The following is a 27328-nucleotide window of genomic DNA, read 5'->3' as shown; positions in this document are numbered from 1 at the left end:
GCTCTTGTTCCCTGTCTCATCCTGCCGATGGCTTCATCCTCCGGAATTGGCTGTGGTGTCTGGACTGAGCTAGGCTATGCTGCTGCTGGGGGCTGGAAAGTCTCCTGCTACATTCCTTCCTGCCCTTTGGGAGCTGCCCAGCATACTAGGGCCAGTGGGTGACAGTTTAGCCTCTGGCTCCCTTGGGCCACGCTGCCTCACCGGGCTTTTTAGAGTACTTAGTGCATGGAGTCATGTTGAGCACTCCTCCCTCACCCCTCTACATTTCCTGTGGTATGTATGATAGCTTTCTGGGTGTTACAAGATGACACCCAAGTGACAGATGAAGACCAAGAAGGCAACACAGCTAAGAAGCTTTGTCTGCCCAAGTAGCCTTGCTGCAGGGGAGAGGAATGAAGCCCCTCACTAGCCTGACCATTCTGACCCCAGGATTGGTGGCTCTAGAAGATGCTGGGGAAGGGGCAGGGAATGGGAGCCTGGGCTCCAGCTGCCTATGGGCTGTGCAGAGGGTGTGTTCAGATTGTGGAGCCAACTTTGTCTTTGTGACTTGGCTTCTCACCCTCTACCTCAGTCTAAGAGAGTTGTCTTTAATAACTGCAGAGCTATTTTGACCATTGTAGCATATGCTCTCTTCCCAGCATTCCTGAGTGACTCTTGATGTCATGTTCTGGCTTGTTTCTGCAGTCTGACAGGCCTACCTGGGATACACAGCCAGATAGTTCCTGTTAGGTCTGCATGTTGAGGAAGGATTGGCTCTGTGAGGATATGGTGGTGTCCTTGCGTGACTTTACTGTCAACTTTGACGATAATGCTGTGACTTTGGTGGCCTCACCATGAAAGATGCTATTATGGCTGTTGTTTCTTTGGCCTGTGTCTGAAATCTCTTTAGACTCCAGTGAGTGAGGGTGGGACTGTGCATTTGGCCTGAGCTCAGGCACTGCTGAGACTTCACTGTTTGAGGACTTCTGCTGTGTGCTCTCAGGACAGACCAAGTCCAGTAACATCTGTGAGCTTCCTGTCTGGTCAAGCAAGGGTTTGGGGGATTAGAGACTAATGTTTTCCCCACAGAAACTGACTGGAGGGTTTCTCTGTATCCCTGGCTAACCTGGAGCTCACTCTGTAGATCATGCTGCCCTCAAACTTAGAGATCCACCTGCCTCTGCCTCTGAAGTGCTAGGATTAAAGGTGTGTGCTACCACTGCCTGGCTACAAATGTTTTTTTAAGATAGGGTCTCAAGAGCTAGGTGTGGTAGTGCATGCCTTTAATCCTAGCACTAGGGAGGCAGAGGCAGGCAGATCTCAGTGAGTTCAAGGCCAGCCTGGTCTACAAAGCGAGTCCAGAACAGCCAGGGCTACCTAAAGAAACCCTGTCTCAAAAAAACAACAGCCAAAAAAAAAAAAGGTAAAAAAAAAAAAAGGGTCTTAAGTACCCAGGTTGACCTTGAACTGATCCCTCTGCCTCCACCTCCCATATGCGGAAATGACAGGTGGGTGAGAAAAAAATGTTTGTATTACTCAGGCATGCTGTGCTGTGTAGAGAGCCTGTCTAGCTTGCCCCACCTGGTTTTAACAGCAGAGGTTTGCCATGACTAGGATTTCAGCAAGCCGATAGTAGCATTCCCCTGGTGGTTCTACTGACTCGTTGTCCAAACTTGTAGACCTCTTTCTTCCATCCTTTCTCCTTGCCTCTCTCCTTCTCTCCCTCCCCTTTTTTCGTCATTTTTTGAGACAGGTTTCACTGTGTAGACCAGGCTGTTCTGGAACTCCAGATCCTCTTGCCTCAGCCTCCTGTGTTCTCAGATATGTACAAACATATCTAGCTCTAGATCTTTTTTGTTTGTTTGTTTGTTTGTTTGTTTTTCGAGACAGGTTTTCTCTGCTTAGCCTTAGCTGTCCTATACTCGCAATGTGGACCAGGCTGGCCTCAAATTCACAGCAATCCGCCTGCTTCTGCCTCCCTAGTCCTGGGATTACAAGCATGTGCCACTGCTCTGGGCTCTAGATCCATCTTTATAAATAACCTAAAGATACATTGTAACAGTAAAGTAGGAGAATTCATGGAAGTAGTGAGACATTTTGGGCCTGACTGGGTCAGGACCTCATACCTTCAGAAGAGCCTGGTAGGGGCTCTTTTTTAAGCAAGTGGTTATTTATTGGACAGCAGAACAGCTGTTGAGTATCCCAGGTTGGGGAGGGTTACAGTGATGGCATGCTTGGGGAAGATGGAAGGATAAAGCCCTGCCCCAGCCTAGAGTTATTTGTGGAGAAGGTGGAAGGCCAAAATGATGCCCAGCTAGAACTAATTTCCTGGGTTTTCTCTAGACTTCAGAAAGGGAAATACCTGACCAGACAGCACTGATTAAAGAAACAAGAATCCCAGAGCCTTTCCTGAAGCATTCCCTGTAGGCTGACTGACAGCAGAACTGGAGGCCCGTTGCCTAAGAGGCAAGGTCTGTCTTCCCATCGGCTTCATGTATCGTCTCAGCGTGGACAGAGCTGTGTCAGCCAAACACAGGCCTTAGTCCAGTGAGTGGCTCTGTGGTAAGAGCACTTGTTGCCAAGTTGTTGACCTGAGTTCAATCCCACATGCTGGAAGCAAGAAATGGCTCTACAAGTTGTCCTCTAACCTCTACGGGTACCTGTGCACACATACCCCTCATCACAAAGGGAAGAAGAAAGAGTTTATTCTCAGCTGAATGTGAGCACCTTGTCCAAGAATAAGGATCCAGATTGTCTCATGTAAAATTTTGCAGTAAGGACCTAGGGTCATGAACCTCATAGTCACAGAACAAAAGACAGATAGGTCCAGGCGTCTGCTGAGTGCACTGGTGGGAACATGAGGCTGTCAGCACGGCAAAGCTTGCAGCAGTCTGCTGTAGATTCCGTCTGGTGATGCCCTTGGCTTTTGGTGGGTGGGAGCCTGCAGTCGGCTTAGAACACATTCCAGAGGTTGGTTGGTTGGTTGGTTTGGTTTGATTTGGTTTTTGGTTTTTCCGAGATAGGGTTTCTTGCTTTGTAGACTAGGCTGGCCTTGAACTCACAGAGATCTGCCTGCCTGTGCATTGAGTGCAGGGATTAAAGGTGTGCATCACCATGTCTGGCCTCCTTCCAGAGGGATTTTAGGACAAGCATTAAGGTGGGCAACAAATGGCTTTTAAGGGGAGAACCAATTACCCAGGAGAGTTTGGCTTGGATTTGGGACACTCCAGCTCTCCATGATGGGATGATCTGTACAGAAAGCAGTTCTTCGTTTCCTTTAACAGAAGAGGCCATTTTCCAAACACAATTTGCATTCTCTCAGCGTGTTCTGCTAAGCTGAGAAAGCACACAGAGTCCATGGGGTACATTGACATTGAGACCCATGTCCTGGACCAGGCCCTGCAGATGGGATAGACTTACAGAAGGTCTGAAGACTTAACAGATAGGTGCTGTTTCATCCTGTGGGCATCTGTGGAGTGCCAGGCATGTAGGTACCTTAATGGTGCCCAGCCCCGTTTTCCTGCAGATCTTCATGTCAGTTGTAGAAGTCCATCAGGAAAGTTTCCTGGGAACACTGTTGTGCTTGGCCTTACCAGCAGGACTTTTTCCATCCCTGTCTGAGGTGCCCAGCGACTAGTGGCTTAGCTCTGCTGAAAACTAGTGAAATGGCACCAAGTTTGGCCTGACAGTGCAGCAATCTTCTCAGACCCTTGAATACCTTCTGTCTCCTCCAGGGCAGCCTGCAGCCATGTGGGATTTGGAGGTTAATAGTTTCACTTACAGTTTTGAAACATCCTGAGGATGAGTGGGAAGGTTGGCCCTTGACCTTATGGAGTCTTATAGGAAAGGCTTTCCAAGATGGCTTTTTTTTTTTTTTTTTTTTTTTTTTTTGGTTTTGCAAGACAGGGTTTCTCTGTTGTAGCCCTGGCTAGGCTAGCCTTGAACTCACAGAGATCCATCTACCTCTGCCTCCCAAATGTTGGGATTAAAGGTGTGTGCCACCACGCCTGGCTCCAAGATGGGCTCTTTGTTTGTTTGTTTGGTTGGTTTGGTTTTTTGAGACAGGGTGTCTCTATGTAACAGCTCTGGCTGCCCTGTACTCACTTTGTAGACTAGGCTGGCCTCGAACTCAATAGTGATCTGCTTGCCTCTGCCTCCCAAGTGCTGGGATTAAAGTTGTGTGCCACCGCCTGGCCCAAGTGGGTTCTTCATCACAGTTGGACACCAAGGTACATGTAGCAGGAGCATAGTGACTAAGATGACTATAGTGTCCCAGTCCAGCGAGCTTGTGTCTATGTCTATCTTCACACTTTATGCCCTCATTACAATGACTTTCTGTAATTTACTTTTTAAAAATTTATTTTATTATTTATACAGTATTCTGCCTGCACGTGTGCCTGTCTGCCACAAGGAGGCACTGGATCTCATTACAGATGGTTGTGAGCTACCATGTGGTTGCTGGGAATTGAACTCAGGACCTTTGTAAAAGCAGATGATACTCTTAACCTCTGAGCCATCTCTCCAGCCCCTGTAATTTACTTTTAACATTAGGTATTTTGCTCTAGATATAAAAGCAAGTAAAAAGAGCAGATCAGGTGGGCTGGAGAGATGGCTTAGAGGTTAAGAGCACTGGCTGTTCTTCCAAAAGTCTTGAGCTCAATTCCCAGCAACCACATGGTGGCTCACAACCACCTGTAATGAGATCTGGTGCCCTCTTCTGGTGTGTACATGTAGGCAGAACACTGTATACATTTAAAAAAAAAACTTTAAAAAAAAAAAAAGACAGACCAGCTTGTAGCATTCTTTTCATCATGGAGCTGTTGTAAACACAGCAGGAAATTAGAACACAGGGTCTATCCCCGTCATTCACCATCCAGGCCTCTCATGTGTGCCATGGGTTTTCCCTGAGTTTCCACAAGAGCCACATGTCCAGGTACCTCACCAGCATCTCTGTGGTCCTGGTCTGTGTACAACCTTGTTTGAATTTGGCTTCAGAGATGACATTAATGTCTTTTTATAAAAAATAAAAATATGTGTATGCCTGAATGTATGTACACGTACCACGTGCATACAGGAGCCTGCAGGAGTCAGAAGAGGTATTCAGTCCCTTGGAACTGGAGTTATAGACAGTTATAAGCCAGCATGCCAGTGCCAAGAATTGAACCCTGGTTCTCTGTAGGATCAGTAAGTGCTATTAACTGCAGAGCCACCTCTCCAGGCTCCATCGATATTGTTTTGTTTCGTGTTTTGAGACAGTTTCTCTTTAGCCCTGGCTGTCTTGGAACTCACTATGTAGAGCTGCCTGCCTCTGCCTTCCAAGTGCTGGAATTAAAAGCATGCCATTTGTGTGTGTGTGTGTGTGTGTGTGTGTGTGTGTGTGTGTGTGTGTGTGTGTGTGTTCTGTTGTCTGTGACTGTCTTTTTCTGTGTAACCTTGGCTGTCCTGGACTTGCTTTGTAGACCAGGCTGGCCTCAAACTTGTAGTGATCCCTCTGCCTCTGCCTCCCGAGTGCTGGGATTAAAGCATACGCCACTGCACTCTGCCTGCTTGTGCCCTTTTTTTTTTTTTTTTTAAAGATTTGTTGATTTATTATGTACACCTACAGGCCAGAAGAGAGCATCAGATCACATTATAGATGGTTGTGAGCCACCATGTGGTTGCTGGGCCTTCAACTCATGACCTCTGGAAGAGCAGTCAGTGCTCTTAATTGCTGAGCCATTTCTCCAGCCCTTGTGTCCTTTTTAAAGGTAGCTTTTCCCCTGGGTACTTGGGATTGATCTCAGGTTTTATAAATGCTAGGCAATTAATTGTTCTGCTAACCATACCACTCCCCTTGGCCCTTCAAGACAGCTTTTCTTTCTTTTCTTTTGTTTTTGTTTTTGTTTCTGTTTTTGTTTTGTGTGTGTGTGTGACAGGGTTTCTCTGTGTAGCCTTGGCTGTCCTGGACTTGCTTTGTAGACCAGGCTGGGCTCAGACTCACAGAGATCGATCCTCCTGCCTCTGCTTCCCGAGCTGAGATTAAAGGCAGATAGCTTTTCTTACTTGTTTGTGGTTTTATTTTGAGACAAGTCTCTGGTAGCTCAGGGTGTCCTCTAATTTGCTTTACATCTTCTAATCAGGATGACCTTGATTTCCTAATACTCCTGCTTGCACCTCCTGCGTGCTGGGATTATAGGTAAATGCCACCACAACAGGCTTTAGGATAGCTTTGGAAGGGGGTGATTCATACATAATAAAATGCACACTTTTAAGTATAAGGTTAAGACAAGAATATGGCCATTTGAACTTCATCATGTGTGGGTTGTTTTTGTTTTTGTTTGTTTGATTGGTTGTTGGTTTTTCGAGACAAAAGTTTCTCTGTGTAACAGCCCTGGCTGTCCTGGACTCACTTTGTAGACCAGGCTGGCCTGGAACTCACAGAGCCTGCCTCTGCCTCCCTGGTGCTGGGATTAAAATGTGTGCCAGCACGCTCAGCTTCGTCATGTGTGTTAACTTGTGCCTTCCTGTGTGTATAGCAACCACTGCTCAGTTGGGATAATGTCTGTCCTCCACCACTCTTGTCACTTTCTTTCCTTTGTGACTTGTTTACTGGAGAAGCTGGCCTGTAAGGTCCCAGAGTCTGGCTGTTGCTGTTTGGGCTCCCACAGTGTCTAGCACAATCCTCTTCTGAGTAGGTTGGTAGGTCAAGCCAGATGCTGGGCTGCATTTTGGGATGGTTTTCTCAGCAGGATGGCATTCACTGGATCTGTGGGTTTTCCCCCCAGAATGCACAGGCACTGAAGGAGAGAAGGTGCACTTTAGAGGAAGTGTGTTGTGTAAGTGTGAGCTGACCTAGGTGTCACTGGGAACCCTTGCCTTCCAGGATGGCATTGCTTATTTATATGTTCACCAGGGCAGGCCTTTGGCCCGGGCACCTTGTAGAGCTCCATGTTGGAGGAGCAGATATCGCACTTTGGTGGCCATTTGGCTATCTTACTGTCTGTAGGACAGAATGGTGCCTAGCAGCCTTAGCTGTTTCTCTTCCTGCAGCTGCAGGTGATTGAGGGCCTAATGTGAGGTGAAGCAAGCCACACACACCCCCGCTTTGCAAGGGGCAGCAGGCCTGGGTGAGGGTGGGGTGGGTGGGTGGTTCCTAACTAAATTACATAGCTCTTTTAGAAGGGAGCAAAGAAAACGGAAGTATTCCAAGCATGGGGAAGGGGGTTGGTGCTGGCTGGTTACCACTTAGACCTTTATAACTGCAGAGCTTCAGGATTGGGTGGGTGTTGTCTCTAGTATTGTTTTGCCACTCCAAGGGAAGAGGGCGAATTTCTCACCTGGGACTTCCCTTGTCCCGATCCTCAGGCCTTACAGGCAACTGTTTAAGAGACTTTGTAAGTTACATGTGGCACTTATTTTCAGAAAAAAAAAATTAACCTTTTGAAACAGTTTGAAGGTTTGTTGTTGTTGTTTTGGGTTTTTCAAGACAGGGTTTCTCTGTATCCTTGGCTGCCCTGGACTTCCTTTGTAGACCAGGCTGGCCTTGAACTCACAATCTGCCTGCCTCTGCCCCCCAAGTGCTTCTTCTCCTTCTTCTTGTTTTTTTAATAAGATTTATTTATTTATTTTACATGTATGAGTGTTCTATTTGCACGTATGCCTGCATGCTAGAACAGGGCATCATATAACATTATAGATGGTTGTGAGCCACTATGTGGTTGCTGGGAATTGAACTCAGGACCTCAGGAAAAGCAGTCAGTGCTATTAACTGTTTAGCCATCTCTCCAGCTCTGTTGTTTCTCTTTTAGACAAAAGTTTACCGTGTATCTCTGGCTGGCCTTGAACTCAGAGCTCCTCCTGCTTCTGCCTCAGAAATGCTGGGATTAAAGACATGCATACCTGGCTACAGGTTGAATTTTTGCTTCATTGTTTTAAAATACTGTTTTTGGGCAACTTGTGGTCGTGCACTTAATCTCAGCACTCCAGAGGCAGAGGCTGGTGAGTCTCTGTGAGTCTAAGGCCCATCTAGGGCTACATAGAGAGATCCTCTCCTGAGCAAAACAAAACTGTTCTTCCCAACAGGAGAAATTATTGTACAGGAGTTGTAAAATGCTAACCTAAGGTAATTTCAAGAAAATTGAAGCATCTTCTGGTTATGTGATAGAAATAAGTTATATAGTTGTCTTAATTCTCTGCCTTGGAAAACTGGGGTCCAGGCTGGGGATATACCTCATAGTGAGATGTTTGCCTAAGTGTGTGTGAGGTTCTGGGTTCCATCATCAGCACCACAAAGGAAAGGAACATTTGGCTTGAGAGGCAAATATTTTGACACAGTTTTTCACCTGTTTGTTATTCAGTTCCTCATGACTCACGGTGTACAGAGCCCCACCCGCATGTGACTGCCTGTTGAAGCTACTCCAACTGCCCACGTGTCTTCCTAAATTATATTTTATCATTTTCCTGAACAATTGTAAAGGATTATTTAAAAATATCTCTTAAAATAATAATCACTTATTGATGTATTAGTCATTGATTGTTATTAAACTTTTTCTTTTTATACCATTTAGTGAAGATCAAACCTAGGGCCTTGCATATGCTAGGCAAGTGCTCTACTACTGAGCTACACTCTCCAGCACTTTATTACTGTTTTCTGCTTACATATTGCGTGTGGGTGAGGAATATGGTGTGTGTAAATATCTCAGAAGACAACTTGTAGGAGTTAATTCCTTCTTTCTACCATATGGGTTCCAGGAATTAAGTTTAGCTTAAGCTTGGTAGCAAGCACCCTTACCCTTAACTGCTGAGCTATCTCACAGGCCTTCTTTTTACTTTTCTGTTTGTTTATTTGTATGTTTTTTGTTTTTTTGAGACAGGGTTTCTCTATGTAACAGCCCTGGCTGTCCTGAACTCACTTTGTAGACTGGGCTGGCCCCCAACTCATAGAGATCCTCCTGCCTCTGCCTCCTGAGTGCTGGGATTAAAGGTGTGTGCCATCACACCTGGCTCTTTTTTATTTTTTATCATGAGACAAAAATACTACTAACTTGTTCACGCTGTCCTGGAACTTCACTTTTATTACTGGGGAGCTGGGTCTTATTTCTTCTAAGTGTGTGTGTGTGTAGTGTGCATGTGTGTGTATCCTCATGTGTGAGAATACATGTGTGTGTGCACTACCTCTGCCTGGGGAGTGCTGGGATTAAAGGCATGTGCCAATGTACCTGGCTCTTATGGAGATCAATTAGATCAATTTCAATAATGAGTATTTATCTGGGCATGGTAGCACACACCTTTACTTCCAGCCTTTGAGTTAGAGACAGAACGATCTTTGAGTTCTAGATCAGTTTGGTCTACTTGGCAAGTTGTAGGCCAGCCAGAGGGGTACATAGTGAGATCCTGTCTCAAACAAAACCCAAAAAGTCAAAACGAAAAATGGATATTTAAGAGCTGTTTCTAGACCATAGGCTTTGTAAAGCTGAGTTCATTCCAAAATATTTCTCTCTGCAGAGCTCCAGTGCACACGCAGCTTCTACATAATATAGATCAGATATGATCTTGTAGGAGGACCAAGCCCAGAACAGTGACAGCCTGGTCACTGAAGGATGAACGGGGAGGAAGAATTCTTTGATGCCGTTACAGGTGAGCTACGACGAGAGACATGACCTTATTAATGCTGTGGTGACCTCTGCCATCCTAACAGACCTCTCTCCCACACAGCACCTCTGTGCACCTGCCCCTGAGGTGGACCACACGTTTACGGAGTTGGCAGCAGAGATACTTATTCTAGATGGCATTCAGATGGGGATGTGCACATGACCCAGCACTCAGGAGCAGAGCCTGGCGGGTCACTGTGAGTCTGAGGCAGACAGGGCTGCAGAGCAAACAAAAGGTTTGCACGTCTGGGCTGGAGAGATGGCTCAGAGGTTAAGAGCACTGCCTGTTCTTCCAAAGGTCTTGAGTTCAATTCCCAGCAACCACATGGTGGCTCACCACCATCTGTAATGCGATTTGCTGTCCTCTTCTGGCCTGCAGGCACACATACAGATGGAAAATTGTATAAATAATAAACAGACCTTTAAAAAAAAGATTTGTACATCTTTAGGCTTCTGTTTGTGCAGTTGCTCTTGAAGTAGGCTTCTATCTCTCCCAGCTCTAGTGGAGGTGACCATTTTGCTTCTTTCTTGCAGGCTTTGATTCCGATAACTCTACAGGGGAATTTTCAGAGGCAAATAAAATCAGTGGGATGATTGATTTGGATACTAGCAAAAGTACTAGGAGTGGGAGAAGTGGAGAGAGACCACCACAAGAGAATGGAATTCAAAAGCACAGGTATGCTGTCTTCTGTACACTGCTTCAGAATTTGTCAGAGTCTATCTGTGTACTATAAGGTATCCCCTTAGGGCTCATGGATTGAGCTGGAGCACCGCTAGTTCCAGACAGTCCAGCCACCCAATGTCTTAAGAGACTTGATGTCTGCCCAGTGGAGGGCACAAATCTCTTTCTGTGAAGTTATAATGCTGTCCCAAGATGGCTCACAGCCTGTACACAACCTGACCTACACACCTCACTGACTGACCCCATAGACCCACCTATTGCTCCACAGGTACCAGGTTAATCCTCTTTTCCCTTCAGTGTCTGAGGCATCCTTCATTTTTTAAAATATTTATTTATTTTTAGCACATTGGTGTTTTGCCTGCATATATGTCTGTGTGAGGGTGTCAGATTCCCTGGAACTGAAGCTACAGACAGTTGTGAGCTGCCATGTAGGTGCTGAGAATTGAACCCAGAAGAGCAGCCAGTGCTCTTAACCGCTGAGCCATCTCCCCAACCCCTGTTTTTTGTTTTTTGTTTTGGTTTTTTGAGACAAGATTTCTCTGTGTAGCCTTGGCTTACTGGACTCACTTTGTAGACCAGGCTGACCTCAAACTCACAAAGATCCGCCTGCCTCTGCCTCCCAAGTGCTGGGATTAAAGGCATGCGCCACCACCGCCTGGCCTGAGGTATGCTTGGCTGCTGGGCTAGTGGGAATACTGGGGTTCTCTTGTCCCTTCTGCATCTTACTGAAGAATGTTGGCCACTAGCCCTGTAGGGACTAATAGGGTTTGATTTAGCTGCTGCAACAAAATCATGTTCATTTGTGTATCTAGACTATGATAACAGTGGTCATCATGGAAGTTTCTCAGTCTCTGTTAGGAAAAGCAGGAGCACATAGGGCTAGTCCATGGGACAGAGACTTCCTGTGTGGTGCCTCCAGCCTCACTGCTGACCTTACACTTGGGCCTACTTGCCTTCAGGGTATGTTCCCTCAGTGCCCAGGGTGATAACTCTTCTCTTGTCCTACACTCATGTGCTTAGTGGGTGTAGGAGCACCTCACGTGTGCTGTGAGGGCCTGTTTAAAGCAGCCTATGTTCACTCTATACCTCATCATCGTCCTCCTAAGTATACATCACCTTATGGCCAAACATCAGCACTGAGCCTGGGACCATTGCCTATTCTGTTACCCTCATCTGACGTTTTGGCCTCTAAATAGACCTGGCTCTCCCATGTCCACTATGCATCAAGTGTGCCACCATCCTCTCATACTACCTGCTAAACACAATGCACTTAACACACTGTGACACCTGTGTTCTCTGCCTAAAGCTACTGTAGCAGGGATTCACTCCTGCTCTCATACCTCTATCCTAAGCAGCTCTGTATAGCGCCATTTGCTCACAGAAGTGTCCCATGTTGGGCATTGACCTGCATGGTCACTATTGAAACGAGGACTGACCTCTCCTATCCCAGGTACTCAGACCTACCTTTATACTTCCCAGGGCCTCTTATCTTAAGTTCTACATATAGGCCTGTGCATACCCAAATTCCTCCCGTGCTGCTGTCTTATCCTGGAGCCTTGCTGTCCTCTTTCATGTCTTTTTTTTCCCCCCTGTTTTTCTTCTTATCTTTATGCAAGAGTTGTGAGTTAATTACTTTCTTATTGCTGCACATCCAAAACCAAATACCTTCATGTGCTTGGGAACAAAAGGATTTGTCTGGCTAACAGGTTGCAGTCCATCATTATGGAACCAAGGCAGGAAGGAGCTGAAGATGAGACCATGGAGGAATGCTGCTTACTCCCATGGGTTGCTCAGCTTGCTTTCTTATGCAACCCAGGACCATCTGCTGAGGAGTGGCACTGCCCTCAGTGGGCTTGGCCCTTCCACATCAATCATTAATCAGTAAAGTGCCTTACAAACTGGCTTATAGGCAGTCTGACAGAGATACTGTTTTTTCAGTGGAGGTTCTTCTTCATAGATAATCCTAGCTTCTGTCAAGCTGACAAAGACTAACCAGCGCAGGTTGTATCCTTGGGGCCTAACCCTGCCCTTCATAGAGCAACATCCTTACTTCTTATGAGTCTCACAGTTTGCCTGTGCACAGCAGCGCTGATCCAGAGTGCTCAGTAGACAGATATTTCCTTCCTTTCCCACTCTGTCTCAGAGCTTCTTCTCTCCCTCTTGTCTTGACTCAGTTACCCACATGAGCCCTTTGTGAGGTCTTACCAGGCAAGACCCCAGCGGTCACTATGCCAGGATCAGAATGCCCAGTCGGGTTCTCCTCTTCCACTTGAGAGAGGTGCCATTGCGAATTCCACAAGAAAAACTAGGCTGTCATCTAAGGGCCCATAGCAGGCATGTGTATCTGAGGGCTTGCTCTATGATGTCTGCTCTGCACTCCTGTGATGGGCCACATTCCTGCCCACAAGCTAGTCAGATCTCTATTGAGGCTTCTCCCACCCCATGGAGACAGTGCTCAGTGTAGCCCACAGCCCTAAAGGGAGCTATAGTCTTTGCACAAGTAGCCACGGTTGGAGTTGAGGCAAAGGTGACTGCTGGGCCCTTATTGGATGGAAGATGGCTTGAGAAGGAATGCACCTTGGGAAGACAGGTCTGTGGCAGAGGGATGGATAGCTTGTTTTGGAAAGTTTCTTGACTCACTTCACTCTTGGTTTATCTCAGTTCTGTCCACTGTCCTGGGCTTGGGCTGAAGACCCTAGAATAGGCAGTAGGGATGCAAGCAGATGGACTCCCTTCTCACTGTCAGCCTTGCCCCAGTTCATGGAAGGAAAGCAGTGGCCTGGCCTTTAGTCCCAGCACTCCACTCCGGAGGCAGAGGCAGGCAGATCGCTGTGAGTTTGAGGCCAGCCTAGTCTACAAAGTGAGTCCAGGACAGCCAAGGCTACACAGAGAAACCCTGTCTCAAAAAATCAAAAAACAAAAACAAACAAAAGACTCCAAGTTTGTTATAACCAATAACCATTACTAGCAGCACTTCAAAACAGTGGTGCAGAAACCCTGCTGAGTTTCAGCTGTTGCCCTAGCTTTTCTCCCAGGCATGCTCTTGTTTAGAGACATTGATGTTTAGGTCTCAAGCTAAAATGATGACCTTGAGAGCTTCTTGTGAGAAATAGGTGCTACCCTTTATATACTCCATTGGATAATAAATGCCTGCTGCTCTCAACTCCTCACAGGACGGCTCTTCCTGCCCCCATGTTCACCAGAAGTGATTTCAGTGTGTGGAGTATCCTGAAAAAGTGCATTGGCTTGGTAAGTGCAGATAACTATGAAGCATGGAGTTTAGGTATGAACTCGGATGAGATTTGCGCTGTTGGTATCTAAGAAAGAGAGTGCAATGTATTTATAGTGATCATGAAATTAAGATAACAAGGTGGGCAGGTGGTACTGGAGAGATGGCTCAGAGGTTAAGAGCACTGGCTGTTCTTCCAAAGGTCCTGAATTCAATTCCCGGCAACCACATGGTGGCTCAAAACCATCTATAATGAGATCTGATGCCCTCTTCTGGCGTGCGGGCAGAATATTGTATAAATAATAAATAAATCTTAAAAAAAAAAAAAAAAGATAACAAGGCAGGAAAGGAACAAATTCCTAAGGGGAAACAACATTACTTAGGAACAGCAGAATGGCAGTTTTCAGTTAATCAATTGAGCAGGCAGAGGAGACATCCCATAAGGAATTTTTCCTGGTGCTCTGAGATGTACTCCTTGCTTATGGCCTGAACACCTTGTGCATAAGACCAGGTGGCCTAGCCACACACTAGGCTCTAGGTAGCTTTTGTCAATTGCTGAGGCTTTGTGTCTGGAAAATAGAATGTCTGGTAGCCATGAACTCGCCATATGGGCTTTTATTTGTTTGTTTTGTTTTCGAGACAGGGTTTCTCTGTGTAGCCTTGGCTGTCCTAGACTCACTTTGTAGACCAGGCTGGCCTGGAACTCACAGTGATCCACCTACATCTGCCTCCCGAGTGCTGGGATTAAAGGTGCGTGCTACCACGCCCGGCTTCCATATGGACTTTTAAAATGCTTATTTATTGAATGCATGTGAGTGCTCCGTCTACATGTACACCTGCATACCAGAAGAGGGTATCAGATTCCAGTATAGACAGTTGTGAGCTACCATGTGGTTCCTGGGACTTGAATTCGGGACCTGTGGAAGAGCAGACAGTGCTCTTATGCACTGAGCCATCTCTCCAGCCCCCATATGGTCTTCTTTGACTTTTCGAAACTATTGTGCCCGTCTGGTCTCTGGTACATTTCACGCATAAACTAGCACTTGACAACAAGAAGCACAAGTCAAAGAGTACTTTGCCTTGTTTACACGTTGCCAAATTTCATGTGTGTGTCTACCTGCATTCTTCTAATGCCATGTTGTGGTTGATGATGATGATTTCTATACGTTGCATTTTAAATAGTGTTAGACTGGCAGTGCATAGATTGGTATGGGGGTTGGTATTGGGGGCTGTAAGAAGGCGTAACCAGAGGTTGTCTTGTGGGCAGGAACATGCTAAAGCTAGGAGCTCTTGCCTGTGCTCTTTCAGAATGACCTCAGTTGCTTGCCTGTGCATCCCTATTGCTAAGTTTCCCTGTTATTTTCATGAGTAATTGTGCATGGGTCTGGGAGAATCATGTAGGTTCATCAGTTACATTTTTGATGTTTATAGGTTCCTTTTATGACTTTTTTCAAAATATGTGTCTAAAGTCAAACTCATTAAGTGTGTGTTAGTCTGTTTTCTGTTGCCTGCACCACAATACCATAGACGGGGTAAACTGTAAAGGAAAGAGGAACTGAAAGGAAAGTACAACTCTTGCAGGTACAAGGCCAAGGGCATGCATCTGGTGATGACGTCAGTGCTGGCAAAATCTTGAGGTAGCATAGGACAGCGCGCAAGAAGAGGCAGGGAATGGACACGTACAGCTGTGTGTCTGTTGCTCTCTTCCTTTGTTGTTGTTTGTTTGCAGTACTGATGATTGAATCCATCTGAGCTTTTTCACCAGCCCTGTTCTATTATTATTATTAATTACATTTATTTATGTCCCTATATGTGCATGTGGAGGTCAGAGGAGAGCTTGCAGAAATTGATTCTCTTTTACCGTGTACCTGCTGAAATCGTCTCACTAGCCCCCTTGCCTTTTTACTGAGCGACCACAGCCAGCCATGGAGGTGCCTTCCATCCAGTGACTTAACCAATCCTAATGTTTTCCCAGAAGACTGGCCTTCAACACATAGATGGATTAAGTGCCATCCTCTTAGTTCTTCACAGTTAGTTGCTAAAGCCTGAGGATACTTAGACACATCCAGAACATGACAGTATTGTATGAAGCTCGGCTTCCTGGCCTTGTCCCTCCCCACAAGTAGCTGTCACTCATCCTCATGGTATCTCATCCCATGCTCACAACCTGACTTATGTATGTCTCTCTCCATCCTTTCAGAGAGGCAATAGGCCTTTGTTTAACCTTGAGCTGCCAATATCTAAATGATCTTGTAACTACTTCATGTGCCTTTCTTGGTTGTCTTTTAGTTTAGTGGGACAGTGCCCTGTTTTGGACATTAGACCATTTCTGGCTTTTGGCTGACCAAAGCAGGTTACAGTGCCTAGCCCTGCATGCGTGTCTGCTGAGGCTCAGGGATGGGTGCCCAGACATGGGATTACTGGATCAAAGCAGAAATGTGTTGGCATTTTGCTAGCTGTAGCTAAGTGCACTTTATAGGCCGTGTCACTTTACCCAGCAGCAGGGGTGGAGCCTGGCCTGTGGAACCCAAGGCTGCAGGGTTAGACCAGGTGAACAGTGGGCATGCAAGTTCCTGGGAGCCCAGCCAGCCTCTCTGACCTCTCACACTGAGGTTGTGGGCTCAGTTTCCCTTGTTTTACAGATATGTAATGCTCAGAAGATACGTGAAGCCTTATCTTTCTTTTCTTACATTTCTGCTTTTCTGGCTACTGTCTCAGTTCCCCCCTTAGCTCTGTTGTACAGATTCTTGATATAGTGGATGTAGTCACAAGCTTCTTGTCCTTTCTGCTAATCTTACACAACTTCCTTATGTGGTCTTGGTCACCTCTACATGTCAAAAGGCACCTAGCTTGTAATTCCTGCCTTATCATCCTGCCCATCATCCTCACAGATGTCCAAATGTCTCTCAGCTTGGCATGTAGCCTCTATGAGGAGCCTAACTGACTCAGGCTCAGGATCTGTGAGTTCAGGCTTTCAGTGGGATCTCCCTAGATCAGCATTGTAATCAGTGCTCTACCCTTTCTTAGTATGTTGTCTCCCAGGACCTGGCTAGGAGGGCTGTCTTGCTGATAATATGCTGAGAATACTGCCTCCCCAGGGCGTTCTATCAATCTCTCCTGACATTCGGGGCTGGCGAGACTAGAGGGGTCATTCTAGGCCCCAATACAGAGAATCTGCAAATCATCTTAAGATCCAAAGCTTGTACCTTGTCCTGTTCTTGGAGTACCTAGGCCTACCCTGTTATTGCAGCTTCACTTTCTTCTGGCAGTCCTCTGTCATCTCTGCTGATGCCTTTCTAGAAGCCCAGCTCAGGAATAGCTCCTGAGACTTTGTGCTCTACGAATGAGCTCTGCGGAAGCAAGAGCTGCAGCCTCACTCCTTCCATGGTGCCTGGGAGCCACATTGTAGAAGGGCATACCATCAGGTGCTTCTGTGTCATCCTGGAAGGACAAGTTTGCTTTGTTTCTCTGTAGCCCGGACTGTCCTGAAACTCACTCTGTAGACCAGAGTGGCCTTGAATTCGGAGATCCACCTGCCTCTGCCTCCCGAGTGCTGGGATTAAAGGCGTGTGTTACTACCACCCCTGCAAGGGCAAGTTTTTTTGTTTGTTTCTTTTTTTGGTTTTTCAAGACAGGGTTTCTCTGTGTAGCATTGGCTGTCCTGGACTCGCTTAATAGACCAGGCTAGCCTCAAGTTTTAATGGTGGGAAGCTTGGGGCTGGTACCACTCATCTGGAGTGGGAGTGGAGGTGAGGTTGCTGTCTTGGAGCTCCTTTGATTATTGCATGTGATGGAAGTTGGGATTGGCTCCCAGACCTGGGAGATGGAGAGTTGCCATGGCATTCTGTGTTGGGTCAGTTGGACACTGGGGCTCACAGCAGATAGCCTGCCCACAGAAGGTTTCTAAGGCCTTGTCTGTTTGAGAACTTGCGGCTCTGGGAAGAGATCCTTGGGGCACTCCCAGGAAAGTGGGATGTTTGCATCTAGGTCATGCCTGGAAGCCTCCAGAAGCCCAACCAGATGTCTTTCTGGCTTCTTCTAGGAACTCTCCAAGATCACGATGCCAATCGCCTTCAATGAGCCACTGAGCTTTCTGCAGCGGATCACGGAGTACATGGAGCATGTGTACCTCATTCACAAAGCCTCAAATCAGTCCCAGCCTCTGGAAAGGATGCAGGTGGGCACTTCATAGGACTGTGAGGACAGTCCCAGAGCCATAACTGTCCCCATAGTTGTAGGGACCCAGGTGTCCTGCTGCTGGGCCATCTGGAAGAATTATATTCTCGTCAGGAATCTGGGCAGTCTAAGAACTCCCAGTTGTCAGCCTCACAAAGTGGCTTCTCTTCTGTGTCTCCACTGCCTTATGTGTGCTTATGGCTATGTGGAGGGATTTACCTCTGCATCTCGTGCATGCGTGCATGCGTGCGTGTGTGCGTGCATGTGGGAGTGTATGGACAGGAGTACTAGTATAGAAGACTGGCAGATGGATTGCTTCAGCATCTGCAGCTTAGGCTGGAAAAAATATATTTCCTCTTTTTGTGAATTTTGAGGAAGTGGGTAATAATGGTGTTTACCCAAAAGTTCTGTAATTTCCCTCCCCCACCTCAGGGTTTCTCTGTGTAGCCTTGGCTGTACTGGACTTGTTTTGTAGAACAGGCTGGCCTTGAACTCACAGCAATCTGCCTACCTCTGTCTTTCAGAGTGTTGGGATTACAGGCGTATGCTACCACACCCAACTAAATTATGTAATCTTAAAAATCTGAGAAGTGGCACACACCTTTAATCCCAGTACCCAGGACGCAGAGGCAGGCAGATCTCTACAAGTTCCAGGCCAGCCTGGTCTACAAAGCAAGTCCAGGATAGCTAAGGCTATCGTAGAGGAACCCTGTCTCGAAACACCCCCCCCAAAATAAATAAATAACAACAACAAAACCAACAAACAAACCTGAGAAGTCAGCAAAGGGGGCAGTGATGCTGCCCGGGTGCCTAGAGTGCCCTGTGGGAGCAGTGATGCTGCCTGGGTGCCTAGGATGCCCTGTGGGAGCAGTGATGCTGCCTGGGTGCCTAGAGTGCACTGTAGGAGCAGTGATGCTGCCTGGGTGCCTAGGATGCGCTGTAGGAGCAGTGATGCTGCCTAGGTGTCTAGGATGCCCTGTAAGATCCTGCTCATTTGCTGTCTTGGCTGAAGCTGTTCTGATCCACTTTCTGATTGTTTGCAGTCCGTAGCTGCCTTTGCGGTCTCGGCTGTGGCTTCCCAGTGGGAGAGAACTGGCAAACCCTTTAACCCGCTTTTGGGGGAGACGTATGAATTGATCAGGTAAGGAGAGTTCACTATGAATCTTTTGCAGAAGGGCGCTTGGGCGACAAGAGCACAGTTTTCTCTTCAGCACTGACTCCTCAGATCAGGACAGATGTTTGGAGTTAGGAGCTACTGTAGTGTTTAATGCTGTGGGCAAGAAGGTGCTCCCATGCATCTGTGTGTGTGACTGATGGAGTAGAACTCTGGTACTCTATGAAGGGCTGGCACAGAATCTTAGTGCAGTGGGCTCAAGGATGGAGGCCATGCTGTGTAGCCCACTAGTGGTATGTTTGCACCACATGCCAGAGACATGGGGAGTCACTAGTTTTCAACAAAAAAAGGAATTAGAATTAATAACTAGGGCTATACCATTTTTTGCAGCACTTTGTATGTTTCTTGGTTTTTGTGTTTGTTTGCTTGTTTTTGTAGCACTTTGATGAAAGAGGAATAACCCCATGCCTGTATTGCAGGGTCTCAGGAATGCTTGGACAAGCCCCTAGAATTAGCCTCACCATACCTAGTCTGTGAATGTTTGCTGAAATCCCTTTGAGGAGTTTCTTCTAGGTAGTATCATCATACCTCTTGGCGCCCTGTAGACCATGAAGCTTCCAGGGTGGAGTAGACAGGGCAGATGGTGGCAAATGCTCATGCACATGAGCAGTGTGTACCCCTCCATTCTCACCCTTGGGCCTAGCAGACCTCTGAGCCTGGACCCTGAATCCTAGTGCATATGGATGTGATGAGCCTCCAAGCAAGGGGCCTGGGAGATTGTTGCTACCTACTTTGTCAACTCGGGGTCTCCTGCAGTTACGCAGAATACAGTCTTGGACACTTCCAGTCGTATGTCACGTGCCCTGTTGTGTTTTTGCCTTAGTCTTTCCTGAGCCTCAGGGACTGAACTTGCACAGGTCCTAGTGGCCATTTGTGCTCTTCAGGATCATTCGTGGTCCAACCTATTCTGTGCTACAGGTGTGGCTAGCGTAGTGTTGTGCTTACACCTCAGGAGGGCAGAGAACAACACTGTAGTTCAGTGAGGAGTCCTTTTCACGGGGGAAGTATTTAGATGAGATGTCTAATTGGCTGGCACTATGGTTACAGCCATGGGGCTGCTGGCAGGAGGGCCAACACCTGCCATTCTGTTCTGGTCTCTTCTGTAGAGAGCAGCGCTGCCATGACAATCTGCCACTGCCCTGGAATCAGGGTCATCTGGTAATCTGGGGGATTCACTAAATGGAGCCTGTTGGTGTTTTAGCTATGATAATGGTCTATACAGAATATGGCAGTGCTGGAAGCAGAAAACAGATGTAACCCACCAAAGACAGTTGGTATTAACATTTTAGTAGATTTTCTTGTGTGTGAGATGTTAATTGATGACATTGTAGCATAATCATTTTTCCTTAGCTAGGCATGGAGGCACATGCCTTTAATATCAGCACTCAGGAGGCAGAGGCAGGCTGATCTCTCTGAGTTCAAGGCCATCCTGGTCTATAGAACGAGTTTCAGGACAGCCAGATCTACACAGAGAAACCCTGTCTTGAAAAACAAAAACAAATTATTATTTTATGTGTATGGATGTTTGGGCTGCATGTTTATCTGTATACCATATGTGTGCCTGGCACTGGGAGAGGCCAAAAGATTATATCAAATTCCCTGAAACTGGAGTTAGGGATGGTTGTGATCTGCCATGTGATTGCTGGGAATTGAACCTGGGTCCTCTGGAAAACATCCAGTGTTCTTAGTCACTGACCCTATCTCTCCAGCCCCACAAAGGTCACTCTTAAGGATGTGGCTTTGTCTGAATTGGTTCCTTCTCTTTTTTTTTTCCCCTTATGATTTATTTATTATTAAGTATACAGTTCTGCCTGCTGTACACCTGCACACCAGAAGAGGGCACCAGATCTCATTATAGATGGTTCCGAGCCACCATGTGGTTGCTAGGAATTGAACTCAGGACCTTTGGAAAACCAGGCAGTGCTCTCTGGGCCTCCCTCCCCCTCCTCCTTCCTTTTTCTAGACATTTCTGAGCAGGAGTGATCATTGCTGCCCATCACATACCAAGATTTGAGGTTCAAACTTTGCTTAGCTTTCAGGAAATTATTAAAATGTCTTGAAAAAGATAAGATAGAAGCTGAGGGATGGTGGTGCACACTTTTAGTCCTAGTACTCAGAAGGCAGGAACAGGCAGATCTCTGAGTTTGAGGCCAGGCTAGTCTACAGAGTGAGTTTCAGGACAGCCAGGGCTTCACAGAGAAGTCTTGTCTCAAAAACCAAAAAGAAAAATAAATAAGATAGAGAACATTTTGGGGGGATTTAAAAAAAAAAAGCTGTATAAGTCAAGCATGGTGGCACAACCTCTAAATTCTAGCACTGAGGAGGCTTAGGCAGGAGGATTGTAAGTTCCAGGCCAGCGTGGGCTACATAGTGGGAACCTGTCTCTGCAAACAGAAAAGAAATGCAGCAGCCACATAGATGTGGGAGAATAGGAATAGCCTGGACTGCTGAACGGAAGATGACGGGATGCTTAACCTGACTTGAGTTTAATTCAGAGGCTGAGCGCCAGGAAAACTCCCTCACACTCAGCTTGGCATGTGTTTCTCTCCAGGCTGCTTGTTGGTGTCTGTGCACTGAGCTTCCCTGACACTAAGAGGCCCTGCTCTACAGCACTGCACAGACCAGGCTGTGTACAGACCAGGCTGTGCACACCATCTCTCATCTCTTCATATCCCTCTTGAACAGCTAAAAATACATCTGCTTTTCTTAGACAAGTATTCATTTTGTAGATTACATACCTTGGCAGGCAACCTTTTAAAATCTAATTTTTCAACTTTCCTTCCTCTGTAATGATTGGGAATTCTGATTCCCGCTAAGTTAGTAATTATGTGGTTTAGCTTTTATAATTCTTAATGACTACAACTGTAGGTGTATTCATAGTTCCGGAACAATTAAAAACTGACATTTTTATTGAATAAGGGAGTCTGCTAAAGTCCTATTTCCTGGCCAGGAATATTTTGGGATCTAAGACACTTCATCATAGCAGTTCTGGGAGCCTGCACAGAGGTGGGCAGGAACACCCTTCATGGGCTTCCTGCATTAGGAGTCAGTCCTGGGAAACAGAAATGAGACTTTGCGATTGGGTACCCTGCATCTGAGCCCCGCCCGGCTGGTGGCTGTGAGTTTCAGGTGTCAGTGGGATAAGCAGCAGGGCAGATGGAGGCGCCTCTCAGTAAGGTTGTGTGGCAGTGGGCAGCTGCACTCTAGAGTAATGGTGGATGGCCAGATGTGCCATCTGAGGCGCTGTGCTGGGCGTTTCTGCTGCCTATCACAGCTGGAGGCTCCTGGGCCCAGATCAGCTGCTAGGGGAGGGCGGAGCATGTGTTTGATGGAGCTGGCAGGTGAGCTGGCAGCCTTTGTTATTGCTGTCATTAATGTTGCTTTTTCTCTTTCCCTGCCATTTTCATTTTTGGACCCAGGGAAGACTTAGGGTTCAGATTTATATCTGAGCAGGTCAGTCACCACCCTCCTATTAGTGCATTTTATTCAGAAGGTCTCAACCAAGACTTCATGTTCCACGGTTCCATCTACCCAAAGCTGAAGTTTTGGGGTAAGAGTGTTGAAGCAGAGCCCCGGGGGACCATCACACTGGAGCTTCTCAAGTGAGTGACAAGAGCAAGCAAGGGCCAGAGTGCCCTGCTCTGACTGGGAGGCAGGTATGGCTTCCATGTCTCAAAGCTTCTTTCTGGGGAGATCCTGACCTTTTGTGGGCTGAAAGCCTTTCTGCCAGCAGCATTTCTTCTGGTTGGCTTCCAGGTGAGGAGAGGATGAGTTACACACCCTCTCATACACTGATTGGGACCACTCCCTTTAGCCATCAATCATTGCTTCATGACAGCCCTACACCCAAGTGCTTGGCTTAGCACTGTACCTCCAGGCTGCACATAAGACAGACTAGCCCTGGGTCAGCAAGAGCTTCATTCTCGGTCATAGACTCCCTCTGCAGGCCTTTTCAGAGTAGGATGCTCTCCTTCCTTAGTCAGAGGAACCCAAAGCTCCCCCGTAGCCAAACATACCTGCTTGCTGATAGTCACACAGGCATATGTGTTTACACAAATGAAGTTGAGTGCCTGGAGATGAAGACCACTGGAGAGCCCACTTAGAGGCTGTCCAGCCCAGCTCCCATCAGAGGTACTCAGCCAGAGAAAATCTCCAGCACACGCTAGAGCTTGACACCCACTGCAGTGCCCACAGCCCAGGGTTTAGTTGCTACGGCAGTTCTCTAATAGGACTGTGCTGTGGGGGAGCATATGTGTAGAATTTGATCTGCGCTGGCCACTTGCCAGACAGTTTGAGAACCGAGGGGCAGGCTGGGTGTAGTTTAACACACTTAGGCAGGTGGATCTGTCCGAGTGTGAGGCCAAGCGTGGTCTACATAATGAGCTCTAGGGCAGTCAAGCTACATGGTTAGAGAGACCTTGTCTCAAAAATCCTACTAACAACAAGAACCTAGGGGCTGTCCCTGAACATCTTCTCACGAGCACAGGCAGGTCCATGAGAAAGCCCCTGTGGTGAGCATCCCGCCGCCTAACCTATGGCATGGCAGCATTTGCTTTGGGAGGGGAGTGTTAGAAAGCTAGAAATGTTTTTGAGGAAGATGCTTGGGTTCTACCATTTGACAGAGTCTAGATTTCCTCAGCTATCCTGTGTCAAGACGGTTTTGCTGTTAGAGGCAGCCTCCCATGCACAGGTCTAGGTACCGCTGCATTTCGTACTGTGAGATTTTTTTCCTTGGGGCAGAGTCATTTGAAAGGGTGAGGAGTGTTGCGTGCTGTTGACAATGGCAGCCCTCTCCTCCACTCCCCACAGCCAGGCTGCGGCTCAGGCCTGTGCTTCTCTAGAGTGCCTTTCTTCTGGGCAGCTTCACAGGAGAGCTGTCTCTCTTTTGTCTTAGTCTCCTTTTATTGCTTATTAACTTGTCTTGACATTTAAGTAGAAAGCTTTGTTGATGCTACAAAGGAAAAGAAAAATAAATTTCAGATGCATGCTAACTAAATAGCCTGCACTGGAAAGACTTCAAAGCACTGTTTTGCTCCCAGGCAGTTGTGGTCTGGTTTTGCCTGGTCATGCCTTCTGGGTCACCCAAGTTCTGGGCTTCATTTCCCTGACTTGTTTTTTGTGTTTTCACAGACATAATGAAGCCTACACCTGGACCAACCCCACCTGCTGTGTACACAATGTCATCCTTGGGCAGCTGTGGATCGAACAGTATGGGATAGTGGAGATCCTGAATCACAGGTGACAGGTCCCTCTGTGTACATGGGAAGGTGGTGCTTCTGAGCCGTAGGTGACAGGCTAGGATGAACCAACTGACCTGAAGGGAGCTGCCGCTGTCCGCATTCCTTCTCTCTGGACTTTTAGCCCTTTATTTCCATCCCTCAACTGAGTCCTTCCTGTATGGGGCCCCTAGGCATTGTATCTGGCTAGATTTAGTTCTATCTAGTGTTGAGATAATCAGGAATGCCCATGTTGATTGATTGGTTTTTATTACTGTTGTTAATATCTGTGACAATGTAAAAGGCACTAAGTAGTGTCAGTGCTGGGTAAAACTTAGAGCCGGGAGCTTAGGACTCATTGGTTTTGCTTGTTAACACCTTAGTGATAAATGGTTTATAAATCATACAGTTCACCTGTTTTCTAAATGGGCCTGAAGGGATAGTTTTAGTACATTACCCAGTTGGGCAAGTCAGTTTCAGAGCCTTTCTGTCACCGAGCAAAGGCTCCTTATGGTGCGTCCATCACTCATGGCCTCCTTTTCCTATTCTCCCCTGAAGCTTTACTAGACATTCCTCATCATGAACTAATGCCTGCATTTGTTCCCACAGAACTGGAGACAAATGTATACTTCACTTCAAGCCATGTGGACTGTTTGGGAAGGAACTTCACAGAGTAGAAGGCTACATTCAAGACAAAAAGTAGGTCTACTCATTGGTGCTGCTGGGTGTGGTCTACCATGGCCTGTGCTGTACCAGATGTGGTTAGGATGCCAGTCGTCATCCTCGTCCTCCTCCTCTTCCTCCTCCTCCTCCTCCTCCTCCTCCTTCTTTTTTGGTTTTTCAAGACAGGGTTTCTCTGTAGCCCTGGCTGTGCTGGACTCGCTTTGTAGACCAGGCTGGCCCTGAACTCACAGTGATCTGCCTGCCTCTGCCAAGATGAAAGGTGTGCTCCACCATGCCTGGCCCAGCTCTTTTTTCTTTCTATTTTTTATTTTATTTTATTTTTTAAGGTAAGTTTTGAATGTGTCTTCTGGTGATAGGAAGAGTGGAGCTTGTTCCCTCTGGAAGGGAGGGAAGAAGATAAGTGAGCCTAAAAAATAAGACATTTTTTCTCAGGGATAATGTGGCTTTTTTTCCCACATTTTTTTTTTAAAGATTTTATTTATTATGTATACAGTGCTCAAAGGCCAGAAGAGGGCATTAGATCACATTATAGATGGTTGTGAGCCACCATGTGGTTGCTGGGAATTGAACTTAGGAACCTTCGGAAGAACAGCCAGTGCTCTTAACCTCTGAGCCCCTTGCTTTGTTTTTGAGATAGTCTTGCTATGCACCATAGGCTGGCATCAGCCTTACAGTCCTGCATCCACCTCCTAAGTGCTAGGTGATAGCCCACATGGCCTGGTGTGGTTCTAGTGCTGCAGTTTTACAAACAAAGCTGAGATATCTCTCTTTCTGTCTCTCTCTCTCTCTCTCTTTTTAAGATTTATTTATTTTATGTATATGAGTACACTGTCTTCATGCTCACCAGAAGAGGGCACCAAATCTCATTATAGATGGTTGTGAGCCACCGTGTGGTTGCTGGGAATTGAACTCAGGACCTTTGGAAGAGCAGTCAGTGCTCCCAACCTCCGAGCCATCTCTTCAGCCCAAAGCTGAGATCTCTTGACCAGGAATCTCCTCCCTGTGGATACCTATTTTTACATATCAGCAAAGCACGTGGGCATCCATTGTTCATGTGCCTGCATCATGCCACTCTGTAAGCCAGGGCCGTATGGAGATTTTTGTTTAGAAAATATCCAGTAGTGATTTTTCTCCTTTTGGTAAAATTATGTTCTAGATCTCAAAATTTTATTTATCGCTAGCTCCCCTTCAGTAACATAATGCCAAGAGAGTCTTTGATGCGGTTGACATATAGTCTTAACTTAAAAACAGTGCCTTTGTTCTCTCTGCCTGCCTCTTGGAAACCAGAAACCCATGTGTTCAGACAACCTGTATATTAATGAGGCCTGTACTGTAAAGGACACACATCCTATCTTGGTCATAGGTAACCAAGGGCACTAAGGCTTTTCAGAGACTGGCCTGCTCATGGTCTCATTGGCTCAAAATAAGACTGTTTCAGACCTGTTGGTTTTGCATCCTGAATCCAAGCACACTTTTCCTTTTCCTTTTTTTTTTTAAATGAGTGTGCACATTTGTACATGTGAGTTGTATACATGTTTATGAATATGCATATGAAAAAGATAAAATAAATGGAAAAAAAGAATATGCATCTAGAAGCCAGGAGTCAGTATTCGGAATTTAGCATTTTGTCTTTTTTTTTTTTTTTTTAAAGACTGGATCTCACTGAACCTGGAGGTTACTGGTTTGGCTTGATCATCTGGGTGGCTGGCTCTGCGTTTGCCTCCCCAGAACAGTGTTACTATCCAGCTTTTGTGGGTCCTGGGGATCTGAAATTGGGTCCTTGTGCTTGTGCAGCAAGTTCTCACTGAACCTTCTCTTCAGCCCCAAGTATACTTTTTCCTTGGAGTTAAAGAGTTGCCTACTAAGGGCTGGAGAGATGGCTCAGAGCATTTGGCTGCTCTTTTGGAGGATTTGGGTTCAATTCCCAGCACCCACATGGCAGCTCACCCTGTGTTGGGTCCAGTACCCTAATACAGACATACATACAGGCAAAACATAATGCATATAAGATAAAAATAAAATAATTTTTAAAAGGTTGTTGCCAGGCGTGGTGGCACACACCTTTAATCTTACCACTCCTGAGGCAGAGGCAGGCACAATCCTTTGAGTACGAGGCCAGCCTGGTCTACAAAGAGAGTCCAGGACAGCCAGGGCTCTGTATAACAGAGAAACCCTGTCTTGAAAAACAAACAAACAACAACAACAACAAAAAAGGTTGCCTAGTAGCTGGGTGTGGAGTTATGAGTTCACATGTACCTGCTCTGCAAGCACCTACCCACATACATGTGTCCTCCTGGTGGCACTGTCCTGTCAAGGCAGCTCTCCAAGGAGCATGTGGCCACCTTGTGCTCTTCCCAGACAGTGGCAAAAGGAAAAAATTGTCCTATCCAGAACGGGCTGTGTTCCTTTTGGCATGAGGCAGAGTCTTTGGCTGTATGTGGAGTTTTCCAGAGCTGTGATTGGATGAGGAGAGCAGGTGATAACCAAAGAGAAAGCAACTCTATCATGTTTGTTTGTTTGTTTGTTTTAAGATTTATTTATTTATTTATTATGTAAACA

At 46.6% G+C, this 27328-nt stretch overlaps 1 protein-coding gene across 5 annotated transcripts in view; it reads left to right on the top strand.

Moving 5' to 3' along the window:
* Window positions 1–27328, top strand: part of OSBPL2 (oxysterol binding protein like 2) — a 48912-nt gene that overhangs the window by 8330 nt on the left and 13254 nt on the right. For 2 of the 5 annotated variants that reach the window (XM_084776727.1, XM_084776728.1), the window contains exons 2-9: window positions 9463–9594; window positions 10143–10284; window positions 13464–13539; window positions 17562–17696; window positions 18739–18836; window positions 22289–22471; window positions 24000–24107; window positions 24695–24784. In XM_084776727.1, coding sequence (XP_084632853.1) covers window positions 9558–9594; window positions 10143–10284; window positions 13464–13539; window positions 17562–17696; window positions 18739–18836; window positions 22289–22471; window positions 24000–24107; window positions 24695–24784 — 869 coding nt within the window. In that variant the 5' untranslated portion in view covers window positions 9463–9557. Of the gene's footprint in view, window positions 1–2322; window positions 2451–2504; window positions 2542–9462; window positions 9595–10142; window positions 10285–13463; window positions 13540–17561; window positions 17697–18738; window positions 18837–22288; window positions 22472–23999; window positions 24108–24694; window positions 24785–27328 lie in introns of those variants that run through there. The other 3 variants (XM_084776730.1, XM_084776731.1, XM_084776729.1) reach the window with 3 other exon arrangements.

This window comes from Acomys minous (genome assembly GCF_964271855.1).
Source record: "Acomys minous genome assembly, chromosome: 3".
Lineage (NCBI taxonomy): Eukaryota > Metazoa > Chordata > Mammalia > Rodentia > Muridae > Acomys > Acomys minous.
This window is presented reverse-complemented; position numbering and strand designations above follow the sequence as displayed.